Source organism: Ascaphus truei, chromosome 1 (genome assembly GCF_040206685.1).
Source record: "Ascaphus truei isolate aAscTru1 chromosome 1, aAscTru1.hap1, whole genome shotgun sequence".
NCBI classification, from domain to species: Eukaryota; Metazoa; Chordata; class Amphibia; order Anura; family Ascaphidae; genus Ascaphus; species Ascaphus truei.
This window is the reverse complement of record NC_134483.1, coordinates 355,869,097-355,894,409: the sequence shown is the minus strand read 5'-3', so window position 1 is coordinate 355,894,409 and position 25,313 is coordinate 355,869,097. Positions and strand designations below refer to the sequence as shown.

The window sequence follows — 25,313 nt, the reverse complement described above, 5'->3', positions numbered from 1 at the left end:
CAGGTATCCTTGAACCAGCAGCGCCGGTAATACTTTCTGTTTATACATTTAATGGTGTGCAGCATATTACTGTTTATTTTGAGAATTCTGCCCATGGCAGTATGTCTGCCAAATCATCTTAAGTGTCCAAGATGAAACAACGGATATATTGTTCCATGGACTGATTAGTCCGTTCTGTTTGTCCATTAGACTGGGGGTGATAAGCAGATGAAAAGTATAAGGATACTCCAAGTTGCTTGCAGAAAGCCCTTCAGAATTTGGAAATGAATTGAGACCCTAAATCCGACACGATTACTTGAGGAGCTCCATGGAGAGAGAATATATCCTGAATTAATAGTTATGAAAGTTTAGCAGCATTGGGTAATCCTTGGACTAACAAAAATTAGAGGGTGGGAGCATATTAGTGCCTCAACTCTCCAACTAGTAGCGCATTTGTCAAAAGCACTCCTGGGCAGTTAAAACTTAGCATTTAATAGATATCTAACTAAAAAAATAAATTCTTCACACAAATAAATGATTAGAAACACATAATGTAATTAAAAAGGAAGGGTGATGGGGAGGCAGGGTTAAACTCAGGGTGTGTAGCACAGATGAAAATTGCCTCAAATTTATAAAGGCAGAAATAGGCTAAATAAACACCTTGAGTCACCTATTAATATAGGCCATAGAATCTCATGATTGCCAACAATGATAAAGCTTCATTAACAGTTGTAGACATACATATGCTGTGCGGCATTTAGCGTAGCATACCGATCAAGCCAACCTGAAATTGTAACATGTAGCACCAAACAGTGATGTGACTGTTATTATATACTGATATTTTAAATCAATAGAACATAATATTTACACCGTAGGTACAACACAATAACAGGTTGGTGGTACGTGGATTGACTCTACGCCAAATGACGTTAATATACACATCACAGAGATCACTAGAATACAACTGCAACTGAATGCCATTATCACTGAATTCAATTATAGCTTAGCATGCTTCTGGGCAAAAAATACGTGACCAATACTTAAATGTCACTAAATAAACTTAAAAGTCTATTTAATTATCACTGCCATTTGGCAATGTAACCAGTGAGTCAGTGTAAAAATATATAAAGCACTAGACCTTTCAGAGGATGAAATGAGCTTGTTTGGAGAACCTGTCCACGACCACCAGGATTGTGGTCATGCCCTTGGATAAGGGCAACTCCACTACAAAATCCATAGAAATGTGAGACCATGGCCAGTCTGGGATCGGAAGAGGTTATAGTAACCCAGAAGGATGATTCCTGGATGTTTTAGTCCGGGTGCAGACAAGGACAGGACAAGAGGACACAAAGTTCTTAGCATTCTTCTGGATCCCCGGCCACCAGGATTTCCTTCCCAGTAAATTGATGGCCCTCCTTTCTCCAGGATGACACAAGTTTTTGGAACTATGACCCCACTCTAAGCCCTTTTGTTGAAAGACTGGAGAAATTAAAAGGTGTTTGTAGACGGACGTTCACAGAGGTACACAATTGGAGTCGTTATAATGTGAAATTATAATAGGCTTTATTGTGCCTTTTCCTTTTCATCAGGAAATTATCCAAACACAGGGGGGAACAAAGCTTCCATTCACTTGGGAGTATTTCTAGTGAAATCCTTGCAATTAGTTCACATCTCCATTAGTTAAGCATTTCTCCCATCCCAAACACATAGCATGAAAATAAGCAGATAAAAGCAGTCTCTTAATAATGAAAGTCTTATCTGTTTATCAGCTGTAGAGTAAGCTTCTCTGCTCTCCTGGAACCGCACCCGTGCGTGCATAGAATAATATCAGCATCCTGGTTTAGAAGTCTTATTGGGTGTCTTGTAATCAGCTCTGCTGTGTGGCTGGCAGAACTCAAGACATTGTGGTGTCTCCAAAGGTCAGCTCTCAGTCAGAGCTAAGGAGTCAGTCACTTCCTGTCTCAAAGGCAGGCCCTTTGTAAACAATCTAATCAGGCAGGTGGTGTTTAGTAATTAACTACCACACTGCTAGATTAAAGGAACATTACTGAACAGGGATAAGTCCCCTGTTACATACCTCCCCTGTTTGTGGGAAGCTCGGTCTTACCATGGCCAAAGCACATCCTTCCACTCTCATTCTAGATATCTCTGTGACTTGAATGAGAGTGGAGGAAGAGAACCCTCTGTCCCGCTGGGATTGGAGCCCTTTCTCCAGTTTATTTTTGTCTCCTCCCGAAGATGCTTGAGATCAGCACTCCTCAGTCGCTCGAGGAGGATTTTTTCCACGTAAGGTCTTTTTATCGCGTGCGCGGTCTTGAGATTTCTGTTGCGTCGGGCACTCCTCTTTTTGTAGACAAAGTGTATGGCAACAGTTGTAGAGCAGTTAGGACTAGCCCTTAGAGTTTTCTGCTCTTGAAGTGGTCTTTCTGCAGCTTCTCCACACCACGGAGTCGCCAGTTCAGCTTCTTCAGCTAAGGATTCTTCTGGCTTTGATTCTGCACTCCTACCTCTGTTTGTTGCCTGTTGGGCAGCTGTAGGTTTGGCTAGTGCTTTCTTTGGTGGCTCAAACTTCGTAAGTTTGTTTTGAAGTTGCATGGAGTCCCCAACTCTCACTGTACCCTTGTCCGCACGGGCATTAGTTACTGTGGGATACTGGTGCTTGGGCAGAGCCAATACCTTTTTCCGTATTGGAGGAATCTGTATCAGAGTTTCCTTCATATTCTGGAGCTCTGTAATTTTTGTCGTCAAGGTTGCCGCTGCGTCTGTTTTCTCCTTGGTGTACTGACTCAAGGGAATGGAACAGTCTCTCTGTCTCTCCAGCTCTTGCTCCAGTTTCTGAGCCTTCTCACGCTCCCTCTCATACAGAGTGACCTGGTATCTAAGCTCCGCTTCCAACGATGCTCAGAAGACATGCAGCGTGGCCTTTAGCTCCTCATACTGCTCTGTGGGGACGTACTGGGTATTCAGACGTTCCTGCAGCGCTTGTACCTCTTTAGCAGCCTGCAGTTTTTCTTCCTGTAGTGTTTGCTGCTTCTCCTCAGCATACTGGAGGTGTGTACGCAGACCTTGCAGTTGGTTCTGCAGTCGGTGCTCTGCGTCAAACTTTTCCTTGACTTCTTCTGTTAACTGAACATTTTCTTCTTTCAGTTTTAAGTTTTCTCTTTTTAATCTTGAACTTTCTCTTTTTTCAGTCTCTGTATTCTTCAGGGCTTCTTTGCTGTCCTCCTTCCATTTATGCACATCTGTTTTGAGAATGACACTCTCCTGGCATGAGACTTCCTTCTCTAGGTTGAGGGTCTGAAGCTCCTTCTGAAAGACTTTGAGAACTGTACCAAGATTACCAATAGTTTCTTTAGCAATGTCCAGCTCCTCAGTGAGACTGTGTAGTTCCTTTCTGGAAACTTCCAAGTCTGTGCGGCAGCTGTTGGTCTCATGATGTGAGGCATCAAGCTCTATACGAAGAGTGTGAACCTCTTGCTGGAAGACTGTCATCTGCTTCAGTGCCTCCTCATACTTCCGCTTTAGCGTAGCCACCATTTTATCAGATTGGCTCTGCTTTTCATCCATGGCGGAGATAGTAGCCTTTGCAGTATCTAGCTCAGTCTTGAGATCCTCCAATTCAGTCTTGGCCGCAGAGTAAATTGCGAGCACAGTCTTCTGTAACTCAGCATTATTTTTTCTCTCTCTTCCTAATTCTTCACAGAGCAGATCACAGAAATGCCTGGCAATTTTCAGGGCGTCTTCAGGGCTGGTCAAGGGATCGTCACTCACTGGTTCCGCTTCCCTGGGATGACTAGTTGAGGGTTCCTCACTGTTGGCACCGGACAGACACTTCTTTGGGGTACACGACTTCTGCCTTGGGCCCTCTGGATATTCGGTTAACCGTGGGATGAATTCTCCATTTTCTCTAGGCTGCAGGGCAACTTGGTCCCCCTTTCCCTCCACAGGATCTGCGGACGTGTCTGTTCCTTCCACGGTAAGTGAAGAACTGCTTTCCTTTTTCTTTTTCCGCCTTTTTGATTTGGATGACACCGTCCCTTCAGGGATATTGGGGTCTCCATCTTCATTTGAAATTTTAGCAGCTTCCTTATATAAGCCAGGCTTTTCTTGCAGTTGCTTTAGCTGACAGAAATATTGGGTGATCTGCTACTCCCGCTCTGTCTCCTGTTGATCATATTCGTCATCAAAGGGAGCGGTCTTTTCTGTTCGTGCCGAGTTCAGGCACCCCCACACATTCTTGGGGGGTTTTGCAGGTGTGACTCGGTTCGGGTTCCCCGTAAGAGATGTCTTCCTCTTTATTGGACTGGAAGGGCCACTCTTCCGTGGGGTAGGGTTCATTACAGGAACGCTGCATCTTGTCCTCCATTTTTAGGCTATTATGTGTAATTTTCTTCCTGACCTCAGGAGGCGCTATTGCAGCTGTTGCCACTGTATTTGCTAGAACCCCCAATTGTGGTAGTCCTACAGATGGGCATATTTTGCTTGTAGAGGTCATAGCTCTCACAGGCATCTCTGTAGACTTTTCTTTCTTGGATAATTTTTTTCAATATCAGCAGTACTGTGCATGCATTTTCTTTTATCAGGTATACAAGTTGTGCAGTTGCTAGGTAAAAATGTCTATTTGCTTTACACCATTTTCTTGCAGGGTGCAATCTCCCCGCTTCAGCAACAGAATTTGGTTTTCTGCCTGAGTTCAGTAATTTTTAGTCTCATCTTTGGGTATTATGGCATTCACACTTTACCCTTTGGGTGTCTGTTTCTGCTCCCAAGATATATATAGGCAGACTTTTTTGCTTTCAGAAAAAAAAACATTCTTTGCAGTGGACTATTTCTTTCATTCCCGGCAGGGTGACTCAACATTCAGCAATTACTGTAGTTTTGAAAAACCTTTTACACAGTTCAGAAATCACTTTTTCCCCCTATAGGGCAATTTTACACTCAGCATTGGTTTGCTAAAAATTCCCCTGCTTCAGCACATTCTTGTATCAATTTTCACACTTTTCTGCATATACTCCATTCACAGCTGGTAGTCCTATGCGGTGTGGCAACCTTTATCTGCAAAATCAGTACCACTCGTGGGTCACAATCTGTATTCACTGCTTCAGCGAAACTTTTGAAAACAACAAAAACCTATCCCTTTCCAAGGGCTGACTCACTTCTTGAACCCTGACTATGGCTGAAAGGCAAAGACCCCTATTTCAATGACCATATTACACTTTGTGATGGGCAAAATAAGGTTTAGCTACTTCAGCAGTCTCTTCTGGGGTTTTTGTAAGTTTTCAGTGGTGTGTATCCCTTTAATTCTGATCTCTGCTGCATGAGGTTTTTTTTTGTTTTTTTTCCCTCAGACTGTTTGTAGGCAAAAAGCATAAAAAAAAATTTCACATAAAAATCTCTGGTCCTTTTTAACTACAAACACACCTCTTGTCCCACCTCGGACACCAAATGTAGACGGACGTTCACAGAGGTACACAATTGGAGTCGTTATAATGTGAAATTATAATAGGCTTTATTGTGCCTTTTCCTTTTCATCAGGAAATTATCCAAACACAGGGGGGAACAAAGCTTCCATTCACTTGGGAGTATTTCTAGTGAAATCCTTGCAATTAGTTCACATCTCCATTAGTTAAGCATTTCTCCCATCCCAAACACATAGCATGAAAATAAGCAGATAAAAGCAGTCTCTTAATAATGAAAGTCTTATCTGTTTATCAGCTGTAGAGTAAGCTTCTCTGCTCTCCTGGAACCGCACCCGTGCGTGCATAGAATAATATCAGCATCCTGGTTTAGAAGTCTTATTGGGTGTCTTGTAATCAGCTCTGCTGTGTGGCTGGCAGAACTCAAGACATTGTGGTGTCTCCAAAGGTCAGCTCTCAGTCAGAGCTAAGGAGTCAGTCACTTCCTGTCTCAAAGGCAGGCCCTTTGTAAACAATCTAATCAGGCAGGTGGTGTTTAGTAATTAACTACCACACTGCTAGATTAAAGGAACATTACTGAACAGGGATAAGTCCCCTGTTACAGTGTTCCTCCGGAACTTTGAGGCCCTCTGGAATTAGGGATTGGTCCAGAATGTTGTCTTTTAGAGAGTCAGGAGTAGCAGCCGAGATGATGCGTGACGGAGGAAGAATGGGTTCTTCACGTTCTTTTGCAGTGATGTCGACCAGAAATTGGTGAGAAAGGGCATCCGCTTTTATATTCTTAGACCCCGGCACGTAAGAAATAATGAAATTGAAACGAGAAAATAATAATGCCCACCGCGCTTGTCGCGAACCCAATCATCGAGCGCCCTCGATGTACAAGAGGTTTTTGCGATCTGTGAGTATAGTCACCGGATTTTCGGTACCCTTCAGCAAGTGTCTCCATTCCTGCAGAGCCATTTTTATAGCCAAGAGCTCTCAGTTGCCGACATCATAGTTCCGTTTGGCTGGGGAGAATTTTTTGAGGATAATGCAGTATTAGAACTCTTGCCTGGGAGAGTTCTGGGGCAGTCTCACAGTAAATGCTGCGACATTGTCTGAACATTGCCTCAACATTTCTGTGAGATTCTTAATGGCCCATTGAATGATGCATTTACTGTGAGACTGCCCCAGAATCTCCAATAGGTTCCCAGGTAAGTGTTCTAATACTGGTGGCTGTATCAGTACTGTAGGTGCTTCTGCCAGATGAGATGCATAAGCTTGAATGTGTATATATTGAACTTTTGCTGCTTGTAAACATTTTGTGAAATCACCAACATTCACCCAATTGGAGAGTAGGACCAAGCAGAGAAACAATGTATGCACTTTTATGAATATGCAATGATCTTAAAAAATTCACAAACATTTTTGTTACTTATTTAGGAGACATTTTTAATTTTGAACCTGACACATACTGTATTTCGCTTGTGTGTGTGTTTTTTTTAAAGGGCTTATTAGTATAGTACTGCACTTTTTTTTAATGACTTTCAAATAATTGTTATTTTAAAACTATAATCTCTTTTTTAGCGTTATGTACTGTAGCAATGTTTATTAATGATTAATGTGAGTCATTTCTTCCCTTATTAAACATGGATCAGTATTTCAAAGCAACAGCTTACAGCATGTAGCATTTTCATAAAACAGATGGAACCCATATTGACATTCATTCCCATAAAAATGCTCTCAAAACTGGACCTGTAGAATTGTAATTAGTATTAATTGCATATATCCATTAAGATGTTCTATCAAGATAACCCTTTGAATTAAAAATAAGTCTAGCTAAAGAGTGTTTTTATTTTATAAGCAGTTAAATCTTGTTAATGGAGCATATTCAATTCTTTAACACAATTTAGAGGACTCAATAACAGTTACTTAGAAAAATAATTAGTGGGAGGCTTTTTCCCAATTTCATTTTAAATGTTTGTTTTTTTCAGTGCTTTCTAACAGAAACCTTTGTAGCACTTACAGCCTTTACATACAGTACAGTAGAGGACACAGTTGAAATGCAGAGTAGGCTTCTCTATCTAACCATGCCAATCTCCAGAAAACCTGGTGCCCATGGCAGTACCACATAACTAAATATAAAACTTTCCCCCAAATGGGCACCAGGTTTTTACCAAGCTATGCTAATCTCTTCCTGGGACACTCAAGATTTTCACATTTGACTTGTCACGTACGCCACACCTGTGAGCATGTGACCTGCATACAGGACAAGGGTTAATACTCTGCTATAAAGCGGTCCCACTATTCTCCTCTGGAAAGGTCCCTGAAATGGACAATATTGCCCCTAGAGGACAAGGGTTAATACACAGCTTGCAAGCAGCCCCACCCTTCACATTCGCAAAGGTCCTTCAGATGAGTAACATCTCCCCTACAATCTATCCCCATATACCACCTGTCATGAACAGCACGCAAGAGGGCATGTGACTTAGATATGCAATCAGGATGAATACACACGGCTACTCTAGCCAACTCACCTTTAACCTGTGCAAGGTATTTAATATTTGTGTGTACTGTATATAATAATGAGATCCAAGGATATCGTTTTTGTAAATATGTGTTCCCTATATATTGAGAATGAACTCCTGAAATAAATATTATAATATGGCTACATTTGTTAATTTTTTATTATTATTAGCATTATTTTCTATTAATTGTGTTATTTATTAAATAGTTGGAATTTGTATATAAGTCATTGCATGCACCATGGATAGTATCCAATTAAAATATTTTCTAAAAATGTTTGGATATTGAATGGATTCATACAGTATGTGATATTTGTATGTGTTTTAAATGTAGTATATTTTTTAGATATTATATTTTAGAATGTATGGATATTGAGAGATCACAATAGGTGTTCCATTATTATGTATTCCTTGAAGCTTGATAATATGTATGTGCAGCAAGAAAGTGTTAACCATATTAGACACAGCAGGAGAGGGCTTGATCAAGCCTTACTGGAACCATATACAGTAAGGGCAATAGATAGATGGGAAGGGGAACCCTGATGAAGCCAATGCTAATGGTGAAACACGTAGGAAAGCTGTACCAATCAGTGTTGACTGTGAAGAGAGAAGGTGAACCCGTAAAGGAGGTCTGAGATGCAATTGACATCTGAAGGTCCTACTGAAAGATGCAACCTGGAAGGAGACTGGCAAGCTGACATGCAGTAAGGATCCATGCTATGAGAGAACACAGGATTACAGCGTACTTCAAATACAGTACATCCATCAACCCTGCGACGAAGAGGGCCTGCTCATCCATGAGAAGCCTTGTTCTATTGTATATGCATTTGTTTGTAAGTGCATTATTTTATTTCTTGCTAAATATATCGATTTTGTGATATATTACACTATTTTTGTTTTTTTCTCTTTATCTCTTCCCTCCCACTTTTTTCTCAAATTGGTGTTATGTGTGTCAATGCTTGTTTGTTTTATTTGTTTGTTTGTTTTATACATGGTTGGGCACTTCAATTTCTTTTTATTACTAGACAAATTAAGAACACTGTGGAAAGTGCAAAAGCAGCCCTGAGAGTAAATACAAATCACACACTCTCAATTTTGTCTTTTCATAAACTTGCCGTATCTCATTGTTACTACTGTACACTCTCTCTCTATAAAAACTATATATAGTTGTGTCGTGTATATATATCTATATCTATAAAAATGAGAACATTGTTTGTTTGCTGAAAACGTTGTATATTTGCTTTGCCTCTGGGCAATCTGATTGGTCCGTTGGTCTGTCACTCAGCATCTGGCCAATTTGATTGGTCTGTGGCCTGGCCCCACCCCCGCATGCCTCTCATTGGCCTGCGTGCTTCTATGACCTCACATACCCAACTGCCACACTCTCAGAAAATAATCTCAGTGCAGATTCATCCCCAGTGGATTACTCACCACCTGAGGTAACGTGCGCTGGCAAGAGCCACCCCCGCCCCCTCAACACCACCCCACCGCCAGCTCCCCCCCATCACCCCTCTCACCCGTAGCTCAACTGCCCGCGGCTCCCCCCCCAACACCCCTCCTCACCCGCAGCTCACCTCCCCGCTTGCTCCCCCCCATCACCCCCACTCACCCGCAGCTCTCACCACCTGCAGGCCCCGTTCTCTCTCCCCTCAGCGGGGATGCCGGGAGAGCCGGGGAGGGGGGGTGGAAGGAGCGCACGCCACTACTCTTCACCACCCACAGGCCCCGTTCTTTCTCTCCTCAGCGGGGACTGCCGGGGAGGGGTGGAGAGGGGGGTGGGGAACACGCGCAGGGGACGGGGGGAGAAACACCGCCAGGGATGGGGGGGTTGGAAACAAGCACTAGGGACAAGGGAGGGAACCGATCATCTGGGAGCCTCCAGCCTTCCCCTGTGCACGCCTCCAACATTCCCCCGCGTGCGCCTCCAACCTTCCCATGTGTGCGCCTCCAGCCTTCCCCTGCGCGCGCCTCCTGCCCAATGCCGCCATTCTCGGCCACTCCCCCCCCTCACAACCAGGGACGGAGTGGAAGTGCCAACCAAGCTTACCTTGCGCGCGCCTCCTGTCACTGCCCGGCAGTCTCGCACCCCCCCCAGCTGCCAACTTCACACCCGTTCAAAGTAAGTCACCCATCCACTGTTCCCCCTCACACACTTTCTCCCCCAAACCCTGTCAGTCAGTCAGTCAGTCAATAAAGTCAGTCAGTCTGTAAATCAGTCAGTCAGTCAGTCAGTCAGTAAGTCAGTAAGACACCCACCCACCCAGTCAGTAAGTCAGTAAAGTCAGTCAGTCAGTTAGTAAAAGTCAGTCATGTCTAAACATCCAGGTCCTAACACGTTTCATCAACATGTGACTTCATCAGGGGTGCTTTCAATGAAGGGGCATAGAGACTATGTAGTATAAGGTTTCCCTGTTGAAGAAACAGTAACATCCCATGGGGGGTTAATAAATGCTGAAACCAGGTATCTATTCCCATATCCTGTCTACCAGCCCCCTCACCACCATATATTTATGTCTCACTATATATACCTTTTACATTTATTATACCCCATTGTGGTTTAAAATAAAATCATTATTTTCGGTTTCTTCTATCCATTTGGATGGCCATGAGGGGTTATTTGTATCCCTGGATTCAAGTGTTTCCAATTCATATTTGTCTCATGAGTGAAAACCAATAGGATTTTTCTGGTTGATTTTCCCAATCAACCTTATATTTACAGATGTATTTTTCTTCCCTAAATGCACCTTCAGTATTACCTACAACGTATCTATTTTGGTTGAGCGGCAGGTATATTTTTGTATTATATATGTACTCAGTGACCAAGAAAGATTGGGGTTGTAGTGGACTCCAATATTATGAAGGTAGATAGGGCAATCTGTTGCCATGACCACATGAACTGAACAATTTGTTGCCTCCTGGAGGCTTGAGTTTGGCACATTGAGGATCGGGATATCAGGTTTTTGGGAAGGGCTTGAACTGACCTGGCGGTCTTGGTTCACGTTGGCACCAATGTTGGCACCAATGGCAAAGTTATAGAAAGATGGATAGTCGTGAAAAATAATTTCAGGGATTATGCCACAAGTTTAAGGCAAGGACCTCCAAGGTAGTATTTGTTAAAATACTACCAGTGCCATGCGCTACCCCAGGGAGACTGGCTAAGAAAGTGGTGTAGGAAGGAGGGTTTTGAATTTATAGAGCACTGGGATTCCTTTTCTTAGAGGTGATATATTTATGGTACAGGGATAGATTGCATGTCAATGAAGAGGGATTTTCTGCGCTAAGAGGGAAGATGTTAAAAAGGTTGGAGGAGATTTTAAACTAGGACAGAGAGGGGACAGACAAGAAACAGATAATGAACTACATAGAATACTGTAGATAGAAATTGGGAAATAGCATCGGGTCATGGAGGTAGAATAAGGACACTTGGGAGTTTGGCAATCAGGGAGACACCAATATTAAATACAGATCATATTAGAAAACTTCTAAAGACTAAATTCAATAGGAGTAGAAAGGCAGGAGCAGATAAGATAATAGCACAGACTAAAAAAAAAACTTAAATGCATGCTTGCTAATGCAAGTAGCCTGACAGATTAATAGCTACAAGGGAGCAGTATAATATCATAGGCATTACTGAATCATGATGGGATAAAACTCATGACTAGGCAGTTAATTTAGAGGATTATTACAGTACCTTTTTCGAAAGTATCAAGCAAATAGAAGAGGAGGTGGAGGTGGAGGTGGAGGCTCTTGGTTCTTTGTCAAAGAGTGTGTACCCTCTGTGATCTCAAAACTAAATAGAATCACAAATCGAAAGTGATGCGACGTGCGCCACATGGCGTCGCCCGCAAAAAACTGATGTGGACTCGGCGGTCGACACTCTGTCCAGGATTAACAGTGCCTTCCTCTGGATGGAGGATGGAATAATATGTCTGACATAGGATTAAAAATAAAGATATCTAATACACACAACATTGCCCAAAGATATTCGGAGCCTAATGTGTTGCAAATTTAAATAGAGAGTCATTTTTTAATGAAAAATGATTTCTAAATAATTTTCCTGCATATTCTCACACTGCTCTCATATCAGCATTGCTACATGCCTGACGGTATTTCTGGCATATATATATTTACATGAAATTCTTTTTGTGTTTTTCTTTATATGCTTTGCAGTATTAGTACTTAGGAGTTTAGCGGTTCTCGTATTGCTTCATTTTCATTTTAATTGTTACTTGTCTTTTCTTTGTTATTAATAAAATCCATCTTATTTTTCCTTAATGTCAGTGCTTGATACAGACCTCTTTTTTCTGTTGTGGTTCTACATTAGTTTGATCTTTTATCACCACCAGGGGTTATATTTGTACACCTGACTACTGGTTTTGTGTGTTATTATAATATTTGAAATAGTGATTCAATTGCAGCTTTATCTGAGTTTATTATATATTTTGACAGCTTTTGCAGTTTTTCTTACAGCCTGCTCCAGCACTCTTTTATTAAGATGGATTTTGTTAGTAATGTGCAAAAGCGCCTTGCCAATGCTGCAGCTATTTTTTCAATTAGTGGTGAGATTGAGGAATTCAGTCAGCATTTATGTACTCCCTCAGAACAGAATCAGATTAGAGCAGTGGTTCCCAACCCCAGTCCTCAAGGACCAGTAACAGTGCAGGTTTTAAGGATACCACGGGTTGAGCACAGGTGGTTCAGTCACAATGATTGGGCCACCTGTGCTAATGAGAGGATTGCCTTAAAACCTGCACTTCACAATGATTGGGCCACCTGTGCTAATGAGAGGATTGCCTTAAAACCTGCACTGTTAGTGGTCCTTGAGGACTGGAGTTGGGTACCACTGGATTAGAGCATTAAAAACTTTGATGAGCAAAATATTGCGTATATGGTGCAACAAAACAGCCCAAAATAAATATTTAGAAAATAAAATAATCCCTTGGGGACTACGATTACAAACTTTTCCAGCATTCATTTTTTCTCATCCGAAATTAAAAGAACGTTGGGGAACTGCGCTTTATATCTGCTCATTTGAGCTGACTAACTCTCTCATTGCCAACGATGTGGCTATGCTTGCAGGAATAACACCTCAAATTGAGACCATACAGAAGGATATGGATATTATTGATAAAAATGCGCTTAACCAAATGGAGATTGAATTTAATAAATATGAGGCAGAAATTTTAACAGTGAACAAAAATAAATTTTCACGTGACATCAGATTATAGGCTTGATAAAGTTTACAAATGGCGACAAGCTAAACAGAATACCAAGAATCACAGAAAAACCAAAGATGGCTCCTCGGTATCATCATCAGGAGTACATCTGATATTGACGCTATGGGCTGTGATGTTATGCTCTAAATATGACAAATCTTTTTTATCCAAGGGAACTGCTCACGCACATGGGGAGGACACAAAGGGGAAGAAAGAAGGATAAGAGAAAGAGACCAATATGGGTACAGGGGTCAGAACGACAACAGAAACAACGTAAATAAACCCTTTAGCCATTGTGAATTGATCAGACATTATTCTGACTTCAACACAGACTAAGGTATTGCTGCGTGGCCTGTCCTTTGCGCCAACGCATAAATGTGAGAACTTTGAGTGGATAAAAGACGTACAGCTATTTTGCAGGAAACTTTTACTACATAAGTACTATTTAAAATCTACAGCAGAAATGGAGGTTACAGTAATACCTCAAATGTTTTGACATCGACACCAATGTTATTACCCTCTTTTCAATCATCTTCTCAACAGGATCATGATGACGAAACTTCAAAAGAATTGAAGCCAGTCGCTCATATCATACAATGATCTATATTTTGCCCCCAATCCAAGTCTGCTCCCAAGTAGAAGTCTTTTTAAATATGGTGACAGAAGCAATCTCCAAACTTCCAGATTCATTAAGACCAAGTAACATCTCTAATTCAGAATGGACTGCAATTCAGGTTATGACCTCAATTGAAATTAAGCCCTTTGATAAAGGGGCAATATTGTGTTATGGCCAAAGCTTTCCTATGAAAATGAAGCATTTAAGCAGTTTTGTGATGCTCAATGTTACAGAGAACTCTCTGGAGATCCCACTGTGAAGTTTAAGACCGAACTGCACCATGATGGCCTCATTACTAGGTTCCCGGTAATTCCAACTTTATATCTTAGGCCAAAGATTCACAAACAGCTCTCCCACCTCCCAGGATGTCCTATTGTTTTGGGCATAGGGGGTTGAGCAAGCCCAATAGCCGTTTCCTAGATTCTTTTTTGCATTTATCTGTTGAGACCTTACCGTCATATCTTAGAGACAGCATGGATATTCTATCTAGGCTGGATAACATCATAGCTGATAATCAAACTATACTTGTCACATGTGATGTGGAAACACTCTACACCTGTATTCGGCATGAGGATGGCATTTATGCCCCAACATTTTTCCTCTCCATGCAATATCTAAGCTCTACATTAACAGATACGTTAATACAACTTTAGGATTTTGTTCTTAGTCATAAGTATTTTGTGTTTAAGAATACTTATTTTTTACAGATCAGGGGAACGACAATGAACGCAACATGCACACCCTACTATGCAAATCTTTTCCTGGGGTGGGGAGCATGAAGAGGTATTTTCAGAGGCAAACTGAGAACTGACTGTCCATGTCCATGTACTGTTGTGGTTGAAGTACATCAATTATATATTTATTCTTTGGCAGGGCACTACCCTTCAACTTAGCCAGTTCATCGATGTCCTCAACCACAACAGTATTAATATCAAATTGACTTTTCAGTCTAGTACCATCAATGTTGAGTTTTTGGATTTGAGTGTCTCAATTAGCTATAATTGACATAACCTCATGGATATCTACCATAAGGAGACGTCAACTAACGTCAATTTTTCATGCAAGTACCTTTCACCCTCCCCACCAGATCAGGAGTTTACCCAATGGGGAATTTATTTGGCTTTGCCGTAATTGTTCAAAATTGGATATATTTAATGCGATATTTTATTTTTAATGGGCAACTGAGCTATTATCCAGATTTAGATAATAGTAACTTTTGTCCATTACTGTACTGTACTGCTGCGACACACTTTATTCGAGCAAATACCCAGTTTGTACCTGGCAGATACCTGGAATGCGCCGCTCCTCACCTCTGACAAGCCCCGTTGCGTTTGCCTTCCCAGCCATGGTTCATGCCTGGCTGATGGGCGGCTGATCTGTTAAATGATAATGATTAGGATTTAATAGGCTGCAATGCTTCGTGTGTCTACCAGATTTCATAAATTCATGAATTGTAATGCAGTATATATATATATATACTGTGCAGTATTGCAGCCAGCGGGAATAAAATGCTTCAATCCCTGCCTGGAAAATAACGCAATGCACTCGGGCAGAAAACAGTCACAAACCTCAATACACCCGAGTATACCCGAATTCGTGGGACTAGCCGAGCTCGAATAAAGTGTGTCGCCAGTGTATGTGTTGGGGGTGGAGGGTTGTTGGAGGTTGAGGGGGTACCCATTCATTGCCATTAGGGTTATCTTTGCTCCCGTTGAGGACATATCACTGGCAATCTTTGGGTGTATTGGCTCGTATTGGGTTTTAATGTTTATTGTGGGTAGCAGGGGTGGGTGAAGGTGGCATTTGGTCCATGGTGGGTGTTTGTCTACCGGGTTTATGCCTACCACTAAGTAATGAAGGGGCTAACTCCTCCCACAACCCCACCACAAGGCCTAAACACCCACCACGGGCCAAATACCACCTTAATCCACCCCCAATAAACCGGGCACTGGTGTTTAACCCCTTCTTTGACTTAGCAGTTAGCCGCTAAGGTAATGAAGCTACCTTTAAGTGTATTTTTATTGCATCGGATTGAAGACAGGGGTCTCTCGATCTTTTATTAATGTACATCAGTTCCGGAGTCTCCAGGCTTCAATCTGATGCAATAAAAATAAAATAAAATTTAAGTCCTACTCGCAAATCCTTGCAAGTTGTCTGCTAACTGAGAGCCTTGGTGAGATTCTCGTAGCTACAAGAATAGGGTGATTTTAGAAACAATTGAAGTTGGAGCTGTTTTTTAGCTCCCGCTTGGTGTGTTTGGGCCATGGTGCTTCTGCTCGGGAAGATGCACTTCCCAAACGAGTTTGGAAGGTCATCCGAGATTTCTCAATAGCAAACTTGCCAAATCATACAGGAAGTGCTCAAAAACCTTGATGAGTTAGTTATCTAAGTTTATAGGGAGCTACTAAAATCTGCTGAGCCTCACTGGAAAAGGTCCAGCAGAGCCTATTTTTCCACTAAGGTGTTTCTGTACCAAGATTTCAAAGTAAAACAAAAAACAGATTGTTGAATTGTTTATGCATTAAGGTTTATTGGCACATTATAGTGGGATATGTTCTGATAGTCTGTGATGTCACTGTCATTAAATCCTATGCAAACTCTGTGATATTCTGTGTTAGTAGTATTTAAAATAAAGCTTTTCTACATCTGTAATAACTCAGATCTTGATAGTTTATACAGTAAAAGGGAGCATCTCACAACAGACGTGTACTACTCCACATGGTGCAGAGGACTACATGACTGTTACCTGTACGTCCCAATGGGTGCTTACCTTATTCTTAGCTCATTCAGGAACAATATGTTGGAGGTGGTGGGGGCAGTTATGATGAAGACTCAGGTATTGATGAAGAGCAAGGGAAGTCAGCAGCAGCGGCAACATCTTATAAGAGGCATGCTACTGTATCTATCAGAGTTTCAAGAAGAAGGTTAAAACAAATTACAATGTATTTTGAAGTGTTGTCTTTCTCCTTGAGATTGAGACAGTGGTAAGAGAAAATGGAACCAATATGGTAGTAACATTAGATCAGGACAATTTGACCATGTACTCAACTTAATAGGCAACCATTTCTTAGAGCAGTGTGAGAATATACAGGAAAATTATTTAGAAATATCTATAATCACTATAGTTACCCCGTCACAACTAGTAATGCCCTCTATTGCCTGCAGCAGTCTAACAACCTGCAACTTCACAAGCTCAAAACAGAGGAAGCCACTATGTGGATCTCAACCCTATACATGCTAGAGTGCATCTATGAGAAGCACAAAGCGGTGGATGATTACATCAAAGAGTACTCCAGGCTCGTAGAGGTGGCATACATGTTTCCCAACCAGTGACATTTTATATGGCAAAAGTGTGGGCTACTGAGGCTGTTTGTGGAGGCCATCATTCTGGTCAGCATTGACAATGGTGGCAGCAGCCAAGTCATCCCACTTTACATTCCTACTAGATACAGTAGGACCCTTGTTGGTAAGCAGCATGAGTGGGAATTTGGAAGATGTCATGGTTGACTACCTAAGAAATGAACTTCATGTTGTATCAGTTAAATCTAAGGAGGAATATTTGGGGGCTAGGTCCATAGGGGGTATGTTGGGTCATTTATGTTTATATTAACCCCTTTGAAGCCCTTTTTTGGTTTGGAAACCCATGACTAGTTTACCTGTGGGCTACTAAGGGGTTAATATGTATTGTAGGGTATTTTAATAACTGTTTTTATCATTTATTTCAGGTTGTTTTAGCTTATCTTGCCTTCAGTATATATGTCATGGCCAATACAGTATATTGGCCATTATATACATAGGAAAGACTGCGCAAATGCCATCTTGGGCCATATATATCAAAAACACGGGGTTGTGCCGCAATCTAATCAACCCTAATGAAACAAAACAAGTAAATTAATATACCAAAATAATAAACAGTAACTAAAGGACATACCTATACTAATGGACATGTCTAAAAATATTACTGTGGTGAAAATCTGATGCTAAACTGGGTGGAAATGGTATAACTCCAGAGTGCAAAAGGAGCCAATCAAACAGAACAAATACTAGCCCAACTATCTGCATATGATGGAATAAAAAAGCCACAATGTAATGGACATATTACAGTTCAAATGATGAGCTGGAGAAAAACATGAGCACAGTATCCAAGTCAAATGACCCAGCAATCTGAGATTAAAGAGCACATGCTATAATCTCAAGAGCAAGATAGAAAAAATGTATATGAGTATTAGCATAGAGTATCGTGAGTACATTTACCTGGGGCCAACCTAATGAGGTAAGGGGAGGGTGTCTCTGGGCAACCCACCCCAACCTTCAGGGTTATCCTATCCAGGTATCCAAGGTATATAGCCCCCCTATATGTTTAGTACTGTGATAATCTGAATAGTCATTACCCAGTATGTGCTCCCTTCCATTTAATGTACTGCTGCGGCCAAGTTTATTCGAGCATTTGCCCGTTCTTGGCCGCAGCAGTAGCCTGGCGCGCGCCCGAGAGTGACGGGCGCGCGCCGAAGCAGCGGAAGAGCGCCCTCCGATTGGGGCACTCTCCCTACCGCTGCCGGGTCCGCCGGGTCCCCCGGAACCCCCTGCCGCTGTCCCGCGATCGTGGGACACCAGGGCTCCCTCGGGGGGGAGCCCCTGGACGCGCGTGCAGGGGGCGCACGCTCCCGAAGACGCGTGACCGCTCGTCTATGAAGCGCGGCACGCCGAGGGGCGGCCACTAGCAAGCCGGGAAATCTCCCGGCTTGCGGTACCGGCCACACTTTAATAAAGTGTGTCGGTAGTGCACATGGACCAAAGCACTTTTGAGCACCATTCCTTCACCAAACTATGGGCCTCATGCAGTAAGCGTCGATTAAGTGAAATCGGCAAGTTTACCGATTAGTCATGTTAATGGCGATTTTTCCTCTCCGTATGCAGTAAGTGCCGAATACATTCAAAATGAACCCGAAAACAAATCCGCCCACTCTCACGATGATTATCCGATCACACACAGGTGTATCGGCGTGCGTGGCGGGGTGCTGATAGGTTGCCCAATCACAAATCTTGCTGAATCAGGCGAAACAAGCATGTATTGGATTGCGCGCCATATTTAAAGTCAACGTGTTCTGCTAATCATTCTCTGTGTTGTTGGGAGTGAGAGAGAGAGAGAGACGCACAGAGCTGGCTGATTGAACATTTGCATATTGACGGAGAGACTTGTTGTGTATTGGGTGAGCTTTGTCCATTGTTGTTTTGTTTACATCTTTGTCTTGTTTTATATGTGGAAGTGTTTCGTGTGATTGGCTGTACATTTATTGTCTGTTTTTTGTGAGTGCTGGAAGTATGCCCGCAAAGCGTGGGAAGAGTGATGCTGGTGGGAGTGGGAGTGCTACTCGTGCGAGTACGCGTCGGAGTGAACGTACTGTTCAGGGGAGTGCTGTTGCTGGTGCACCGAGTGGTGTTGCTGGGAGTGGGAGTGCTGTTGCTGGGAGTGGGAGTGTTGTTGCTGGGAGTGGGAGTGCTGTTGCTGGGAGTGGGAGTGCTGTTGCTGGGAGTGGGAGTGCTGGTGCTAGGAGTGGGAGTGCTGGTGCTAGGAGTGGGAGTGCTGGTGCTAGGAGTGGGAGTGCTGGTGCTGTGAGTGCTGCTGGTGGCCCAGTTGCTGATGGGGTGGATGGTGGTGGCGTGCTTGCTGGTGGGCAGCTTTTGGAGGCTCTTCCATTGGAAGAAGGAGAGTCCAGTCAGCACCAGCCAAGCTCTGACCCTAAACCTGCTCGGAAGAAACGTGTGGAGAAGCCACGTAATCCTCGCTTCAATGACCAGGAAAATACAGCTCTTGTCACTGGCATTCTGGAGCACTATGACAGTATCTATGGACATTTACTAGGTAAGTGTACCTTTACATTTATTATTCAAATACATGTGATCCTAGGTCATCTGAGTTTTGTTCATATGCAAATATGGGTTCAGAATATCTATCTATGTTAATTAGTCTGGAAACACAGCTTTTTATCATGCCTTACAAGGACAACTAAACACAGGCGGTCAATTTGCCATAACTGCATACAATATGAATGCAACCTTGCTTACATGTATAGGTTTAGTAGTGAATGCTCATGTGCTTCACATATTACACATAAAACAGCATGTTTGCTATCTCTTGGAACAGCTAGCAGTGTAGGAAACTGGTGCTTATATTATTAATCATTTACCTCATATATTTTATATGTTTTTCAAGGGCGGACAAGTTCAGCAAGCAGAAAAGAAATGTGGGACACAATAGTCATTGGTGTCAATGCGTGTGGGAATCATGTGAGGGACAAGCGGAATTGTCACAAGAGATTTGATGATATTAGGTCCAAATTGAAAAAGAAAATACAACACCAACGCGTGCATGCTACTGGCACTGGAGGTGGCCCGACACCACAACGTCTCATATTAAGTCCATTGGAGGAGCTGCTTCGGGCAAAATTACTTCCCGTCGTCGTGGAAGGCTTACCTGGTGACCGTGATATAGGAATTTACCCCTCACAATTTCCACCAGGTGAGAAATATTACTGTACTAGGCGTGTCGTTGCTTACAGTTATTTTGCATAGTTACACTGCTTTTTATACTGTCTTCACAATATAAGCATACCTGCATCTTTATATGTATATGTCTGATTCTGTATATATATATATCTCAAAATAGACATATATGTTGTAGTCCTACTAAAAGCAGTAACTAATATAGCACGTGCCATTGCGTGCTCATTTACATGTGAATTCCCAAAATGCATTGCTGCAGTGGAAGCAATTGATGGTGGGCGAAGATGGGGAACAACAGGGTAGTACACATGTGTAACACATGTTAATGAGAAATTATTACTAGCTACAGGTACAGAACAGAAATATGTAGAATATTATTGTGTATTTTATTTATTTTACTCCGACAAACATGACATTACTGCCTATTTTAAGCATGCATCAAATATATTGCATGCAACGGCCTATAAACATCACTTGCACTAACACATCTATAGTTGTTTATGAAAAGGTCCATTTTTGCTTTAACTCATATACAGACAGCATAATGAGGCACACGTATCATATTTTATGTCATTGTTTTCATAACTTAAAAACTGCACACGACTATTTAGCTCATCTACCATTGTGTTAAAGCAGCTGCAATTAATATCTCATCACAGCATACACTTCAACAGAGGGGGTGGGGTTCAGCACACACACTAATTACAGCCTCATTTTAGGGTCAACTTAGTTCACACCATTTTCACCTGTTTCAAGTAATTGAAAGGTGTGGCTCATTAGGCTTTTTGGGGAAGGGAATACCGTTCTTACAACCTGACTAGCACAACTGAAGTTAATCACACTCATTTGAAAGCTTCACTTTAGCTACTAAATGCCCCAACAACTCATTACTTATCAAAGCGTACGTCACACATTAGTTCACTCATATCTATAGTTGAACTACTACTATCAACGACACATTATCACACACTGCATGTGTTGTCTTGTTTAGTCACAGCCACATTCATGTGTGCCACATCTTATATTAATGTACCACACATATCCTCTACCAAAAACAACACTTTTTGCAATATGACCACCTTCATGATAACCATTGTGAATGGTCATCTCATGATAGTTATGTACATTATGATACTGATATCACTACACAACATATGATTTTTATGTACAAATTTTATCTATTTATCCTCACGCATTACTGCAGGAACATAGTATGTTTTATGTTAGGGAACTCAAAAGTTCTAAGTACACAGGCATGTACATTGTTATTACAACTATTTATGTTCACTTTCACACACACATTTTGGGTTAAGGAAATGATGCTGTTAGGTACTCATAAATACAGAACATACAATAACTCTTTGTTCAATATTTACACATGTAAATGTAAAACTTATGTTATTGTTATATATAGTTGCCCCTGAAGGACATGTGTCACCTGAGACTGAACAAGTGTCTTCACCTGGGTCAGCCAGCTCAACACACCTAGAAGGTGAGTGTATCAGTTGGTGGCCATATAATATGTGCTCTTCTATATGTTATGTTGTCATGTTCATTATTTGTTTTGCACATCTTCTTTAAATAGGATTACTTAGTGTCAGTGAAAATGAAGTGTAAGGCAACTTGTATTGTGTTAGTGATGTTAACTATCATGTAGGAGTTGTGAGTTTACAGCAAGTTTTCATTCACTCATATTTCATACTGAGTCCAAACATTATTCTTAAGTCAAGGTAGTTTTTAATGTGAGGTTATAAAACGTATGGAAACATGTTAGTTGTTACTTATGACACAGTACAATTACATAGTAACACAGCAGAGATTAACATGCCATTTAATAATGTGTACATTTATTTGTAGAACATGATGAAGAGGATTTTGATGATGATGATGATGATGATGATGATGCCGCCGCCGCCGCCATAGACACACAAATACAAGCAAGTGACCATGAAGAGGTTCCAATTGAAACTGTTTTACCGCCAAAACGTCCAGCAAATACCACATATGATGCAATTGTAGCTTCTGAGGGAAAAATTGTGGAAGCAGAAAATCGTCGCCATTCTGACCTGATGACAGTGCTGGAAAGGATGATTGCACTGCAGGAAGAAACAGTTTCACAATTGGCACATCTCCACAGAGTCTTCATTGAAGTGCCTAAACAGTTGCAAAAAATCAACACCTCATTCGAAGCATTAGTTGTTCAGCAAACACAAGCTAATTACTGGAGAATGACTAATGTACCACAATTCAACACCTCACAGCCAGGATCTGTTCATGCAGGTCAGTTTTCACCACATTCATCTGATATTCATTCACCAGGCCCAAATGTTACCGGTCAAGTAGCAGACATTGCTGTGCAGGTTCCTGATGACATCCTACCGTTGCCATCTGAACAAATTCAGCAGCAGACACCTACAAAGGAGGCGACAAAAACAAAACAAGACACACATGAAACAGACCAACCATCACTTGTGCAGTGTCTACCAACTTGCTCACATGTGTCAGTGGGCACAAGCCCTGTCCGTGAACAGTCACTACCCAAAAGCCCTGTAGGTGAGTCACTGCCCAAAAGCCCTGTAGGTGAATCGCTGCCCAAAAGCCCTGTAGGTGAATCACTGCCCAAAAGCCCTGTAGGTGAGTCACTGGCCACAAGCCCTGTAGGTGAGTCACTGGCCACAAGCCCCATAGGTGAACAGTCACTGGCCACAAGCCCTGCCCGTGAAGTGCCAGAGGCCACTCAAAGTGGCTCTGTTGTGCCTAAAGTTGGTGGCAAAAGAAAAAGGAAAATTCAAGAGACAACAAGCAGGCCTGTTACTCGCTCGCAAAAGGAACAAAAAAAATAAATGTTATAATTCAGAAAATATGTCTTTGGCCTTGTTTTGTTGACTTCAGATTATCTAATTACTATTGTATGTATGCTGAAGACTGTGTTGTTTCCAAACTTTCAACTATGTTCTTGTACACGTGAAGTTTTGGAAATGTTAACACTCCTAATTAATGAATAGTGTTATAAATATTAATGTTTTAATCGTCTGTTCAGTAATGGTCCACCAGGAGCCAGTTGCTAAGTTTAGAGAAGCTGCCATTGACTTTGCAGCAAAACATTGCATTTGGGTGTGTTAATTGATGTAATCATTGCATGTGCATATTATTTTCATGCAATTATAAAAGCACCTATTTAACTGCAAACATCTTTCTTGTACGTGTACAGCAGGATTTTGTGTTAAATATTACTTACCTTTGGTGGCCATTGTAATGTTGTCCTTTAATCATTTATGTGATCTTGTTTCAAGAACATCTCTGAATTGATACTAATATATATGTAGTATGTATTGATATATGCACACACACACACACAGACACACACTGTGTGTGTGTGTGTGTGTGTGTGTATATATAGTACTATCTAAACTGGTATAGATGTATTTACAAAAAACATACACTTCATGCTTCCTTGTGAAAACACACTATTTTAATAATACAGGCCTAATGTTTGACAACTATACTAAGTGTGAGCCTCTAACATTATTGGGTGCAAACAAATGTTTATTACTTAATTCACTCATGTTTATCACCATTTAAATAGGTTTCATACAAGGCCTACTTACTGCCATCAATATGTTGTGTGTACTCCTGCAATATAAAAAAAAAAAAAAAAGATACATTATATATATATTTATATATATATATATATATATATATATATATATATATATATATATATATATATATATATATATATATATATATATATATATATATATACATATATACACACACACACACACACACACACTATACATATAGTACAATATACACTTTATATATATATATATATTTTTATGAGAGAGATATATTTATATATATATAGATACACACGTATTTAAACTCATGCAGACAGGTAGTTAACCAGAATTTCAAATACACACAGAAATGTATGTGGGAAAAAAACATTTCATTTTGCAGGTGTGTGTATTTACTGATATGGCTGTCTAAGCACTATTTTCACACAGTGCTCTTTGTTATTTTTATAGAAAACTCAATGTTACTGAAATAAGTGTAGGAATGTTTTCACAAACGAGATAAAAAAATGATACATGTTTTTCCCACATTCGCCTATCACTAACCACAAAACTTAAACCAATTAAAAGGACACATCCAATTGGCGTTTGAAATAAGGAGTAAAAGTAGTTACTTTTGTTGATCTTGAAAACGAAACACAGGAATTTGTTAGCCATTGAGCAGAATCATTTTGATGAGCAAAGAAGACAGAACTGCACACATCTTTTGTGCTACTCTGACATGGCTGATGAATTCGTTAACAATATGAATCCCCTCTTAGGGTATAAGTACATGGTTTCAGAAGCAATTTTAAACAGTCGCGGACACAAAGCAAGCACACGCCAAATCTATGATTTGATTCGAGCTAAATATCCTTATTACCAAGACCGTAGGCATGCGCGGAATTTTAATTCCTCAATAAGATTCACTTTATCAACTAATGACTTTTTTGAACGTGTGCAGGATAAGCTAGAACACACCTATGGTTTCTGGAAGATTGCAAAGGAAAAGCATTTTACCCTGAAAGAGGGCACATATATTGTTGTGAAAGGCATATTTATTCCTAATGCCAATAGCAATGGATCCGCTACTACTGTTCCGTGTGAATCGATACCTGCTGCAATATCTGCACCCTCCATTCCTGAAACCCACATTGTACAACAACAAAAGTACTATGATTATGTACCAAGCCTTTCAGCTGAAAATGCATTGGAATGGGAACCAGAAGAAATGAACCTACCTCCCGACCAATTGTTTGAAGAAAGCAGTGGCGATTCCTATGAGCGCTTCATGGAGGAGATGTGTGTCATACTGGATTCAGCGGGTGGGTCAAGCGTGGATGAAAATGCCTTGCATTTCTGGAGCGACCAGTTGCAGCCAGACGAAGAGTTAATTCTAGAAGAATGGTAAATATAACAACCGTTATGCGTTGACTGTGCGTTTAAATGTTTTTTTTTTTTTTTTTTTTTTAACCACCATTTTCCCTTTCAATGCGTGGATACAGCGTAACATTGCA

At 41.2% G+C, this 25,313-nt stretch overlaps 1 protein-coding gene across 1 annotated transcript; it reads left to right on the top strand.

Moving 5' to 3' along the window:
• Positions 1-17,135: 17,135 nt before the first annotated feature.
• Positions 17,136-23,079, top strand: LOC142498806 (uncharacterized). Its single transcript, XM_075607385.1, has 3 exons — positions 17,136-17,313; positions 21,651-21,728; positions 22,094-23,079. Exons 1-3 carry the CDS (start codon positions 17,136-17,138, stop codon positions 23,077-23,079), a joined length of 1,242 nt encoding a protein of 413 aa, XP_075463500.1.
• The last annotated feature ends 2,234 nt before the right edge of the window (positions 23,080-25,313 follow it).

Excerpts from the sequence above, each read along its gene's own strand:
- LOC142498806 (XM_075607385.1), top strand. The coding sequence starts at position 17,136 with ATGGTGGCAGCAGCCAAGTCATCCCACTTTACATTCCTACTAGATACA. Across the intron at positions 17,314-21,650 it reads GGGGGCTAGGTCCATAGGGG|TTGCCCCTGAAGGACATGTG; the intron begins GTATGTTGGGTC and ends TGTTATATATAG. Across the intron at positions 21,729-22,093 it reads CAGCTCAACACACCTAGAAG|AACATGATGAAGAGGATTTT; the intron begins GTGAGTGTATCA and ends ATTTATTTGTAG.